Here is a 13,081-nt window from a genome sequence, read left to right as displayed (position 1 = left end):
TGTTTCCTATGTTTATGTAGATGATATTTAAATTCTAGCCATATTATCAGCAAATGATGCCCAGGAAATAAATAGGATGCTGTGAAGCAAAGTGTCCAAAGTTATACAGTTCATGTAAAACTTTAGTCTTCCCTCTACAGGAAGGTTCTCTGGAATGGCCTGCTAAGAGAAAGCAAGATCCCCATTGTGGATGCTTGGGATGAGGAGGTGAAGGATAATGCCCCTTCAGAAGACAAAAGTGTCTACTTGGTATCCCACTAGAGTACTCCTGGAGTCAGTGCCGTGCCTAGGGTCAGTGGCGCCCCCCTGCAGACTATCAGTTGGCGCCCCCCCCCTCCCCCATGGGCATCTCTTTTCTCTCAACTCGCCCCTCCCCCCGCCACTTGCTGAGCAGCTGAAAAGATAGATTCCCCACTTCACTTACCCGGGTGTAGAGCTCGCAGGCGGACATGTCTAGGCGCTGATGGGGAGGGAGGGAGGAGAGCCGAGCCAGAGCACTACGTGCGGGAAGGCAGCAGCGCATGCACATAGGCGCCAACGCGGTACGGTTTATTTTTTAAATTTTGAAATAGAACTCGACCGGCAGTGGCGCCCTTGAAGGCAGGCACCCCCCTGCGGTGTTTACCCCGCTTACTGGGTTGGCACGGCCCTGCCTGGAGTGGTGGCTCCCACCTTTTCTAGAGGATCCCTAGTCAGATGGCATTTAAGAATATCAAGTTTCAAACTTGAATTTCAGGATATCTGCAGCGAAAGATAGCCTGAAAACCTGATTGGTTATAAGTATATAAGTATTGCCATACTGGGACAGACCGAAGGTCCATCAAGCCCAGCATCCTGTTTCCAACAGTGGCCAATCCAGGTCACAAGTACTTGGCAAGATCCCAAAACAGTACAATACATTTTATGTAGCTTATCCTAGAAATAAGCAGTGGATTGTCCCCAAGTCATTATATAATGGCCTATGGACTTTTCCTTTAGAAAGCCATCCAAACCTTTTGAAACCCCGCTAAGCTAACTGCTTTTACTGCATTCTCTGGCAACGAATTCTAGAGTTTAATTACATGTTGAGTGAAGAAATATTTTTTCCAATTTGTAGTTTCATTGCTTGCCCCTTAGTCCTAGTATTTTTGGAAAGAGTAAACAAGCGATTCATGTCTACCCATTCCACTCCACTCAGTATTTTATATATCTCTATCGTATCTCCCCTCAGCCGTCTTTTATCCAAGCTCCTTAGGCGGTTAAGCAAATAAATTAACCTTTGAACTTTTGAAACCTTTAACATTAAAGCCCAAATTAGCAGTCTCCTGAACTGCCTGCCACAAAGTTTCCAAAGTAACCACCAGGGGGGGAGGGGAACAAACGCCACACACTCCCCAGAAATAACTTCTCCAGGCACCAAAGCTTTTGTAGCGTTTCCTACGTCGCGGATCTCACTGCTAGTGACAGGACCTGCAATTGTGTCCCTGGTGTCAGTTGGGCATGGTGGGGCTTCGATAGGAGGGGGAGAGAGAGAAACATCCTGTCCCAGGAACTCAATGGGGACAGGTTTGGGAACCACTGTCCTAGAGGATGAGGTTGGGTCTGAAATAGCTGCAAAAAATAGATTTGAAGTATTGAATAATGGTCTTTGATCTGATCCACAACATTTTTGACCTTCTCGAAAGAGATTATCTCCTTAGCAAGGTACTTCAGCAAGCTTGTCCTGCAAATTGAATCTGAGAATATTCTTATGGAAGAAGAGATTTTATAATCCCAGTATATGTCTTTTCAGGCTAAGTGTGTTAAAAATTAATACTCACACCACAGGTTGTCTGCTCTCCTCTGAAGATCTTCCCAACAGGTTTCATCTTTGTGCATAGCCACGTGATACAATTTCCAAGCCCAGAAAAGGAAGGACAGATGTTAACATTGACCGTGACTGCCACTTTTTCAGCTCCTTCTTGGGCTGGCTCCATTCTCTCAGTCTGAATGACAACAGAAGGCATGTCCTGCAGATGGACGGAGAAAAGAGAGATGAAGCAACAAGCTACAGGCCATGCAGTCAAACAGAAGTCAGGAGGCATTGCTTTTGGAACTGAAGTTGTATCCCATTGTATCTGACTTCTTTATATGTTGGACTGTTATTCATCAGGATGCCAATTAGTTCAATATTTCCAGATAATTCAATTCAATTTAAGGGCTCATTTTCGAAACAGAAAAACATCCAAAAAATAGCATAATAGGCAGATATACATTTTTTCTTGCAGAAAAAACATCTAAGACATATCAAACAACAAAAAAATTCATTCAAGTCCGCTAGTTGCCAGATTGGGCGTTTAATGGGCATGACATGGGCACTGTTGTATGATGAACGTTTTCTGCCCATGACAGATAACAAAATGACTTCCTGAGGGTGGAAAGAAAAATATCCGGAATTAGACCTGCTTTAAAAGCATCTCTAGGGTAAGGCAAAACCTGTCTTTAGACCTATTTGTGATTCTGCTGAATTGGAGAGATGAAAGTGGTCATTGGTGAGAAAGAGTGGAGAGTTATTGAGTGCTTCATTACCTTTGTCTGTTTGCCCCAGTCTGAACCTTTTGACCCTCATATTTCCTACCTTGCATCACTTGTGTCTCACCTCCTCAACTCCTTGCCCACACCTGCCAGTCCCCCAACCACACCCATCCCTTCCTCTCTATCTCACCCCCTTCCCCCACCAAACCCTCACTGTCCCCAAAACCCAACACCTTCCATTCTTTACATCCATATCTGCTTGTCTCCTGACTCTCATTGTTCCTCTGTTTGTCCACTCACAGTTTGCACTACTACTACTATTTAACATTTCTAAAGCGCTACTAGGGGTTACGCAGCGCTGTACAATTTAACATAGAAGGACAGTCCCTGCACTGCGCTGGTGTGGGGCCTGGTGCTGAGTCTCATGAGGTGCAGTAGGTGGAGGTGTGCACAGTGGTGTTTCTGGGGTCAGTGGATTGCACCTGTGGTGGATGGACACCTGCATGCCAATCATGGATGTGCTGCATGCTTTGGTGGCTCATGCCTTGCTTGAGGTGGATGAGAGTTTGAAGCAGGGGCGTAGCTACGTGGGGCCACGGGGGCCTGGCTCCCCCCAGATTTGGCCCTGGCCCCCGCTGACCCTTTCGACACCCCCCTTCCCACCGCTGCTAACTTTCCCCTGCCACCGCTATCGGATACCTGTGCTGGCTTAGTGAGGCCTGCCTACTGCTAGCACTGACTGGAAAGTGCCAGTGGCCAGTTAGGTGAGGGAGGCAGTGACCTTCAGGTGGACTGGCACAGTATTATTCTGCATGTCCTTGGCTGGAGGAGGGGTTGTAGCTGGTCACAGAGGTGCTATATGGTAGCCCTGTTGAAGCAGAATCTAGTCAGGCATTCCTGGTCAGTGAGGTCCAGGAAGCAGGTGCAGGGCCTGAAGACTCTTTGATATGGATATCTTCTCCAGGGCCTCTCCTCCAAACCAGGGGTGTAGCCTGACTTCGGCGGGAGGGGGGCCAGAGCCTGAGGTGAGGGGGCACATTTTAGCCCTCCCCAACGTCGCGGATCCCCCGCCACCTTTGACCCCCCCCCCCCCGGCACCCCTCCCCTTTTGACCCCCCTTCCCGCCGCTACCAGCCCTCCCCCAAGTCCCCCGCCGCTGTCAGGTACCTGTGCTGGCGGGGGTCCCCAACCCCCGCCAGCCGAAGTCCTCTTCAGCTGGTCTCCAGGCCGGCGCGTTGCTGCAGCTGATGTGGAAGCCTAGGATTCTGTTTCTTCTGTGTGAGTTGTCCTGTGAGTTGAACGTGCAGGATATCAGGACTACTCACACAGAAACAGAATCCTAGGCTTCCACATCAGCTGCTGCAACACGCCGGCCCGGAGACCGGCTGAAGAGGACTTCGGCTGGCGGGGGTTGGGGACACCCGCCAGCACAGGTACCTGATGGCGGCGGGGGACTCGGGGGAGGGTTGTGGCGGTGGGAAGGGGGGTCGAAAGGGGAGGGGTGCCGGGGGGGGTGAAAGGTGGGGGGGTCGCGGTGTCGGGGGGCTAAAATGTGCCCCCTCACCTCGGGCTCCGGCTCCCCTCCCGCCGAAGTCTGGCTACGCCCATGGTTTGGAGGAGAGGCCCTGGAGAATATATCCGTATCAAAGAGTCTTTGGGCCCTGCACCTGCTTCCTGGACCTCACTGACCAGGAATGCCTGACTGGGTTCTGCTTCAACAGGGCTACCATATAACACCTCTATGACCAGCTACAACCCCTCCTCCAGCCAATGACATGCAGAATAATACTGTGCCAGTCCACCTGAAGGTCACTGCCTCCCTCACCTTACTGGTCAATGGCACTTTCCAGTCAGTGCTAGCAGTAGGCAGGCCTCACTAAGCCCATCATCTCCAACTGCCTTGCCCAGTTCCTCGATGCCTTCCTCACCCACACCTCAGACTATATTACCTTCCCCACTACCTCCCAGGCACTACAGAACAACATGGCTCAGTTCTACGCAATAGACTGCTTTCCCTCGGTCACAGGCATCATCAACTGCACACACGTCACATTCAGACACCCCTAAAGGAATAGAAAATCATTCACATATTCTTAAAACCTTACTATTGCTATGCTTATTACACTTTATAATATTCTCCTTACAATACTTTGTAATTCTATTTACTATGTAAGCCGCATTGAACCTGCTGTGTGTGGGAAAGCGCGGGGTACAAATGTCATAAATAATAATAATTTCACTTCATGAACATGCAGGTCGAGTGTGATGCCCGAGGAAGATTGGTGATTTGTGTGCCAACTACCCAGGCTCCACCCACGATGCATACATCCTTCAGCATTGAAGAATCTACTGCAGATTTGACCGAAGAAAGATCACCGGTGGCTGGCTCCTAGGTAAGCAGTATAGGGATTCCCAAACTCCAAACCCCCTTCCACCTTCCTCCTAATAACCTTCCACACATTCCCTCCCTCTAGATGTCCCCACAACCCACAACCATTACCCCACCTCCACAAAGTCACCATACTGGTCAATACACACCCATGTTTGTGATTCTGCTTCCTCCCACAGGTGACAGAGGCTACTCCTAGCGAACCTGGCTCATAACTCCCATAGTTCACCCCTAGAATGCACAGAGGTGGAGTACAACAAGAGGCATAAAAGCACCCACACCAGAGAAAGAAGGACACATGTTAATATTAACTGTGACTGCCACGCCTATCACTCCAAGGTGGTGGCATCCCTTGTTTCTATCATTCAACCCTTCAGGCAACATCATGCTCATTCAAACCCCTCTCTATCTCTGATGGACTCATTCTCCACCAATCTGTCACTTCCTCTCATTTTTCTCTTGCACTGACCAGTACAATATCTCTCTAGTCTTTCCCTCCTCAGCAGTGTTCCTACGGGTTGCTAAAGGCTTGTTAATCAATTAATTTCTGCATGCCCAGATTTAGATGCACAAATTAGGGCACCATATATAGAATCCGAGGGACACTTTTTTCTATCTACCTCAAATTTTGTTGTGCTCCTGCCTACGCAGAGTCTCTTGCCCGCACGTGACCCCTAAGCCTTAAGCTGCAGCCACATCAGCCATGCTTTCTTTTCAGTTTTAACACATAAAATTCTCCAAATGTTCCATCTATATATACATTCACGCACTCACACCCCATAACTCTGGCACACTGACCCCCTCAATCACACAACACACTATCAGCCTTATTTTCGAAAGTGATGGGCGCCCAGATTTCGACCCAAATCGGGAGATAGGCACCCAAATCGGTATAATTGAAAGCCGATTTTGGGTGTCTTCAACTGCACTCCGTCGCGGGAATGAACAAAGTTGACGGGGGCGTGTCGGAGGCGTGGTGAAGGCGGGACTGGGGCATGTTTATCGGCCGAGTAGAGATGGGCGCCTTCAGCCGATAATCGATTAAAAAAATGGCCGTTTTTAGCGAGAATTTAGTTCACATTTTTTGGACCCTTTTTCACGAACAAGTCCCAAAAAAGTGCCCTAAATGACCAGATGACCACCGGAGGGAATCGGGGATGACCACCCCTGACTCCCCCAGTGGTCACTATCCCCTTCCCACCAAAAAACCCCCAACTTTAACAACTTTGTTTTCCAGCCTGTATGCCAGCCTCAAATGCCATACCCAGCTCCATCACAGCAGTATGCAGGTCCCTGAAGCAGTTGTTAGTGGGTGCAGTGGACTTCAGGCAGGTGGACTCAGGCCCACCTCCCTACCTAATACACTTGTGGTGGTAAATGGGAGCCCTCCAAACCGCTCCCAAAACCCACTGTACCCACATGTAGGTGTCCCCCTTCAGCCATAAGTGCTATGGTAATGGTGTAGAGTTGTGGGCAGTGGGCTTTGGGGGGATTTGAGGGGCTCAGCATCCAAAGGAAGGGAGCTATGGACTTGAGAGGTATTTGACTTTTTTTTTAATTGTTACAAGTGCCCCCTAGGGTGCCCTGTTGGTGTCCTGGCATGTGAGGGGGACCAGTGCACTACGAATCCTGGCCCCTCCCACGACCAAAGGCCTTGGATTTGTTCGTTTTTGAGATGGGCACCTTCAGTTTCCATTATCGCTGAAAAACGAAACCGCCCAGCTCAAATCCGCACAACTCCGATGCATTTGCCGGGCACAAACCGTATTATCGAAAAAAAAGATGGGCGCCCATTTTTTTTCGAAAATACGGTCTGTCCCACCCCTTCAAGTACCCGTTCTTGGACATAAACGCACATTCGATTATGCCCCTCCACGTGTGCCTTTATTTCTGTTCTTTTTTTTAAAGTATGGATGCCAGCACTGCTACCCACATGCAAAGCTCTCTCTCTCTCTCTCTCTTCTACCACAGCCCAGTTTTTATCTTGCCAGGGCTTTGTTTAATTTATATGGCTACTTATGCCCTTACCATCAGCCATCACTCTCCTTTAATGTCCAGTCGACCTCCGGTGCTGACTAACACTGCCCAGCATGTCACTGGCTGCTACGTGGATTTTTCCACAATCCCTCCACTGTATTGTATCTTGCCAGAGCCCCCTTGTACATAAGCATGCTCTGCATGCACTGAACATCTGCGACCTTGCCAGAGCTGTCAAGGGGTCCTGATTTTTGAGAGGGAGGTTTTTAGTACATGCCCCCAGCCCCACACCATTTCCTTAGCTCCACCTACTCTACCTCATGGCTCCGCCCCCTGGCACACCTCAGTCCTATGGCCATTCCAGAAAATATTTTATTTACACCAGTGACAGCAGGGATGGGTAAGAGAGAGAGTTTCAGTTCACTCTATTACACCCCCTATCCAGCATCTGTTCCCCCCAGGGACATAACATGAGGGGGCCTTGGCCCCCTCACATTGAGCTTAAGCCCACTCCAAAATTGTGGCACTGATTTAGATAAGGGTTTTCAGATAGAAATAAGAGTTTTCAGTTTTGGTACAGTATAAGTCATCACAAAAACAAAATATAAGAAAACCAATGGACTGCATTAGGGGCTTATAGCCCATTACACAAGAGATGTGCATGAAACAAAATATTGATTTTTATTTTGACTTATAAAACCACTTGTCCCTGAAACATGTTCAAAAGAGAATAATCAATTTGTGAATCTAAAATGTAAACTTCTACAAAACAGATGCAGATGTTGTAAGGGACAGCCTCACTTGGACTTTGATACAAACTATATTGCTTGGACTTTTATAGAAAGTAAAGACTCTGAGTTAAACTTTCCACTGTGAAATGCATTGTATTGTGCCTTGGCTGTACAAGCCATAAATTGCTAACTTAGCTGAACCACTGTAGCCCGCAGGATAACAGTTTGTTAAGGGATGCAGCTGTAACTGTTGGGGTAGCTTTACAGAAACTGGACCTTCAGCTTTTGCTATAACTGCTCTCTACTGTGTTTTTGCTAGAGAATTAATAAGTTGTAATAGTTAACTAAATCACTGAAGCTTGTAAGAGACTTTTTGACCTTTTGACTATAGGATGCAGGTACAGCCTGATAACAATCGCAACTTGAGCTGGGCCTCTGGGCTGAGCTCTGCTTCTGCCATACATTTCTTTGGTAATTGAACTGTGAATTTAAGTTCTGTGTGCATAACTGTATGAAACTGCTTGCAGAGTTAAGTTTCGTTTCTGATGATTTTCTTTCTTTTCTGCTATTTGACGTATATAGTCACGTTTATATGCAAATGCAGTAAGTTATATCTGTGCTGACCCACTGGGAGAAGGCACACAGTGTCCTGAGACTAAACTCAGTCTGTGTCTTGCTAGCTAGCAAATAAAGCTGTCTTGATTTGGATCCGTTGCCTCGAGTCTCCTGATTTACTTGCAGATTGTCAGATTTCCTGTTACATTTTGGCGAGCCAGCCAGGAGAAGGCACAAATCTGCCAGGAGCCTCAGGGACGAGGATTTTCCTCCCCCCCTTGGTGCACGGCCGCTTTGGGACTGGCTGCTCCCCTCCGGTCGATCGGTGAGTGCGCACCACTGAGTTCAGTGTCTGACCGCCCGAAGGAGAGCTGCACAGAACCAGCTGACCTGCACCAGAGCTGCGGGATCCCAGCAAGACAACTTTCCAGATCTCTGGAGAATCCTGCATCCTGAGCCAGCCAGTGTCCTCAACCAGAAGCCAGGCGAGTATACTCGGGGTACCAGACCGGCCTGTTCAAGGACCGAAGAGGTGCCTGATCAACCCCTACCGGGCGTCTAGTAGGAACTAGGTTCCGAAACCCACCTGAGTCAGGGAGGAAACGGAAGGACGGGTTTCCTGTTGTGTGTGAAAGAGAGTGATTGGCCTCGCATTTCTAGGCCGGGAGACCGCGCCCTAGTCGGGGCAATTGTTGACCCTTACGTGTCCGGTGGAAAGGGACCTCTTACCCCTCCACCATCCTTTTCCCCTTTTGTCTGTCTACTGTTCTTTCATACGCAGGTTAGGATGGGTGGGACCGAACATTTTAGCGAAGTGTTTGACCAGAAAGCATGCACAAAGGCAGGTATGATTCAAAGATGTCAGATCATGTGGCCCGGGCTCGGGCAATTTGTAGATTGGCCCAAAGAAGGTTCATTTGATTTCAATAGCATTGCCCGGGTTCAAAATATAGTCATTGTTGAGGGAAATCCGGGCTACCCTGACGACCTACCATATGTAGACGGCTGGGCCAACGTTATCAGGGACCCCCCAGAATGGGCGAAGAAGGGGGTTGAAGCGGCTGCCCTCGTCATGATGGCCCAGTTAAAGCACAGGAAGAAAGGCGGGCACCCGAAAAGGAAAGATAAGAGAAATCTTACACAGGCCCTACCAATTATAGGGACTACTAAGACTCAGGGGCCCAGCAAATTCTGTAAAACCCCTTCTGCGCCCCCTGTAAAGACTATCCTTCCTTGCCCCAAAGAGGAAGAAGTTCTACCCCTGCCTTACAGACCCTTATATCCTGACCTGGTGGGCCTGCCGGGTCCCGGAAACCAGGGACGGCGGGCCTCAGACCAGGAGGAGAACTATGAGTCCGCCTCGGAGACAGAAGAAGTGACAGACCGGCCAGGCCCTCCAGCAGCGGCCGCGCCCTTGGACGATTCCATGTACCCCAATGAAAGGAGAGTTTAATTTTACTTCCATTTAATTTTAGTATATTCCATATTTATAACACCAGGTTTCCCAAGGCAGATTACAGCAACAGTTAAGATGATTCCATCAAGATGGATATCCCCACTGAAATTTGGCCATCTATCATATAGAACAGTGTAGAAAAATGAGCACAAAATACAGAGTTTGTAACTGCTGTTTCTCTACCAGCTGCAAAAACATTTTAAGCTGTTTTAGTGATATTCAATTGTTGTTTCTCCCCTCTTCCTCCCTCAACCTTCTTCACCCAAGCATATCCTTAATTTGTTTCAAAACTTGCCAGGCAGCAGCAGCAATTCACAGGCAATGCCCTGCAGCCGACCCGACATCTTCTCTCTCTCTGCTGCACGGCCCGCCCCCCAGCAGAAACAGGAAGTTACCTCAGAGAGGGCGGGCCACCATAGTAGAGAGAGAAAGTCGGGCTGGTGGCAGGGCAGCACCTGTGAATTGCTGCCACCGCCTGGCAAGTTCTGAAAAAAATTAAAGGTAGCATTCAGGAGAAGAGTGCTGAGGGAAGGAAGAAGGAAAAGAGGAGATGCCGGTCCGGGGGAGGGAGTTGCGGCGGCAGGAAGGGAAAGATGCTGGAGAAGTGCGGCAAACTCAGTGCCTCACAGGACTGTCCCTATCAGCTGGAGACTTTCCCGCTTTGGCAGGAGTGCGTGAGATGACCCGCCAAAGTGGGAGTCTCCCACTCAATGCGGGAGATTTGGCAGGTCTGCCTTGCCTCCTCACTCTTTCAGGCATGATCTGGGCCTCGGTGCCCTCAGCCTGCCTTATCGCATGCCTGTGTGACTATCCTGGTAACCTGCAGCACAGACAAGTGTCATGGGCCAGCATCCATTCTGCGGCACCTCCCATGCTGCGCCTCTGCCTGCTCAGACTGCCTGCAGACCTGGAGTGTCGCTACAATCTGCTGCTCCAAGCACTTCTGGGTCTGCGGATCTCTCTGCTCTGCCCTCCATCCAGTAGCACCCCAGTCAGCCAGCCACAGCAATGGGGCTACAAAGCCCAAGAATCCACCACCAGCAGCACCTGGACCAGCAAGCCTCCGAGTGAGTTTTTTTCCCATTACCCCATTTACAATGACGAGTGGGTTGGCTCAAATATTGTTTTATTGTGAAAATTAAAAAAAAAAAAAAATTTGGGGGGGGGGGGGGAGTCAGTGTGGCAACAAATTAGTACCATTCTTGGCATTACAGAACCACTATCATATAAGATTGTCATCTTTAAATCATTGTCCTGCCTCCCCTCTCGAAATCAGATGTGGAGTCATTCAGTATTTTATCTATAGCATTAAAACTTATATGAATGCATATAAATACAGTGCAGCACAAGCTTTCTTCACACACATACACACACAATACCCCACCACCACAGGACAGGTAGAACACAGGCAACAGCAGTGTGAGCTTACCTGGCACATCCACATCCACAAAACACACACACACATAGAGCTGTCACATACACAAACCAGGGACATAGCCAGACTTCGATTGGGGGGAGGGGCCAGAGCCCAAGGTGGTGGTGGGGGAACATTTTGGGCCGCCTCCCTGCTGCCACCCTCCCGCAACCACCTCTGCCCCCCCCCCCCCCCCCGCTGCTTCTGCCTCCCCGCTGCCACCGCTGTTCCCCACTGTACCCCCGCCGCAGCCACTGGAGAGTACCTTGGTTGACTGGGTCCCCAACCCCCGCCAGCTAAACCGTTTGTCCCGTGCTGGTCTTACACTGCTGGCGCCTTAGCTGGTGGGGGTTAGAGACTCCCAGCAGCCAAACTGGGGGCCCCCGGAGCCAGTTTGAGGGGGCCCAGGCCCCGTGCCCCCCCTTAGCTAAACCACTGACACAAGCACACACACACACACACACAACTGGCACATATAGAAATACACACTCTCCAAACACAAAACAGGTACAGCACAGGCAGCAGTAGTGTGAGTTTGCCTGGCACATAACACATATAGAAACACATACATACACACACACACACAACAAAAAACAGGTACATCATAGCTAGCAGCAGGGTAAGCTTCTTTGCAGCGATGCCTGAATGCGCAGGAACAACATTGTCTAGGGCTAAGAAGGAAAACACTGCATACCTGTTCACTCCTCCACTTCTTTGCTGAGACCAACCATCTTATTCATTTTATTCAGTAATTGTGAGTTTATTTTCAGCCCCATTTAGTAGATCATAAAAGTAGCTTGGGAATCCCGGTTCAGATGGTGCATCTCAGGGTTGTATTTTGTGGGGTTTGCAATCATGGTCCATTTCTGTAATAATCAGGGCTGACAAAGTCACATCACATCCCCCCACCCCCACCCCGCAGCAATACTTTTCTTCTCAGCAGCCTTCCATTATCCCAATCAGCACTGTCTTTATCCCAAATGCTTTAAGATTCTGGTCACTTACTTGTGTCCTGAGGTACAAATTCTCACTGTTCTTCTGTCTGTTCGCACGTCATTAATTCCCTTCTTCAGTTATTAGCTATGGCTTTTTGTTAGCTGGTCTGTGGAAAAAAAACAAAACAGGATATAACTTTCTTTTCTGTTTACAACAAGATGTGATGACTCTTCCAAGAAATCTTCTGTCTCTTTCACTTCTCACTCTAAGATTCAGGAAAATTTATTGTCATGACACTTTGTATATTGCTGAAGTTAATAAAAGCACTTATTTTATGAAATAAGTAATAGTACTAGGGTTACCATATTTGCAGAGTCAAAAAAGAGGACACAAAAAATAAAATGGTTGCTGCCTCCCCCCCCACACACCCTTTCCCTCTGGTTCTTACCATTTCGTAGTCTCTTCTGAACTGCTACTCATGCAGGTATCAGATATGCAGCCTATTACCCTCCAGGAAGATATTTTCTCCATAAAAGCAGGCACAGACATTTTATTTTTTATTTTATATTACATTTGTACCCCGCGCTTTCCCACTCATGGCAGGCTCAATGCGGCTTACATGGAGCAATGGAGGGTTAAGTGACTTGCCCAGAGTCACAAGGAGCTGCCTGTGCCTGAAGTGGGAATCATAGAAGGTTTTACTCTGAGAGGGAGAGGCATTAGGGCTTGGAGTTTTGGTCATGCAGTTTTGCAGGGTGGTTTAATCCAGCCACTGAACCCTCAGCTGGTCCACTGTGACTGACTCTTCCAGGGCTGGCTACACTGTCAGGCTTGGGCTTACAGCTGCAGCTTGCTTCCCTACCCTTCTTCCCTGCCAGCCCAGGCTCAGCCCTAGTCGTGGTGTGTGTCACTGGGGGGATGGGGGGGCGCTGTGGCAATGAGCCAGCCAGCCCAGCCCAGTCAACTTTAATCAAGGCAGCAATCAGGGGCATAGCCACGGGTGGGCCTGGGTGGACTTGGGGCCCACCCACTTTGGGCACAGGCCTGCCCGGTAGCAGTGCACCCCAGAGACGCCCTGTATAAAAGACATGGGAAGAATGTCTTCCCAGACTAAACCACGACTTTTCCCC

At 49.0% G+C, this 13,081-nt stretch overlaps 1 protein-coding gene across 4 annotated transcripts in view; it reads right to left on the bottom strand.

Moving 5' to 3' along the window:
• LOC115482321 (transmembrane protein 176B-like) overlaps nucleotides 1-12,491 on the bottom strand; it is a 40,145-nt gene extending 27,654 nt beyond the window's left edge. For 3 of the 4 annotated variants that reach the window (XM_030222037.1, XM_030222049.1, XM_030222056.1), the window contains exons 1-3: nucleotides 12,400-12,491; nucleotides 12,021-12,117; nucleotides 1,800-1,988 (exon numbers count right to left, since the gene is read on the bottom strand). In XM_030222037.1, the coding sequence (XP_030077897.1) occupies nucleotides 1,800-1,985 (186 nt within the window). In that variant the 5' untranslated portion in view covers nucleotides 1,986-1,988; nucleotides 12,021-12,117; nucleotides 12,400-12,491. Of the gene's footprint in view, nucleotides 1-1,799; nucleotides 1,989-11,709; nucleotides 11,901-12,020; nucleotides 12,118-12,399 lie in introns of those variants that run through there. The other variant, XM_030222038.1, reaches the window with a different exon arrangement.
• Nucleotides 12,492-13,081: the final 590 nt, after the last annotated feature.

Source organism: Microcaecilia unicolor, chromosome 1 (assembly GCF_901765095.1).
Source record: "Microcaecilia unicolor chromosome 1, aMicUni1.1, whole genome shotgun sequence".
In the NCBI taxonomy this organism is placed as follows: Eukaryota; Metazoa; Chordata; class Amphibia; order Gymnophiona; family Siphonopidae; genus Microcaecilia; species Microcaecilia unicolor.
The sequence above is the reverse complement of the archived record's forward strand: the minus strand, read 5'-3'. Positions and strand labels throughout refer to the sequence as shown.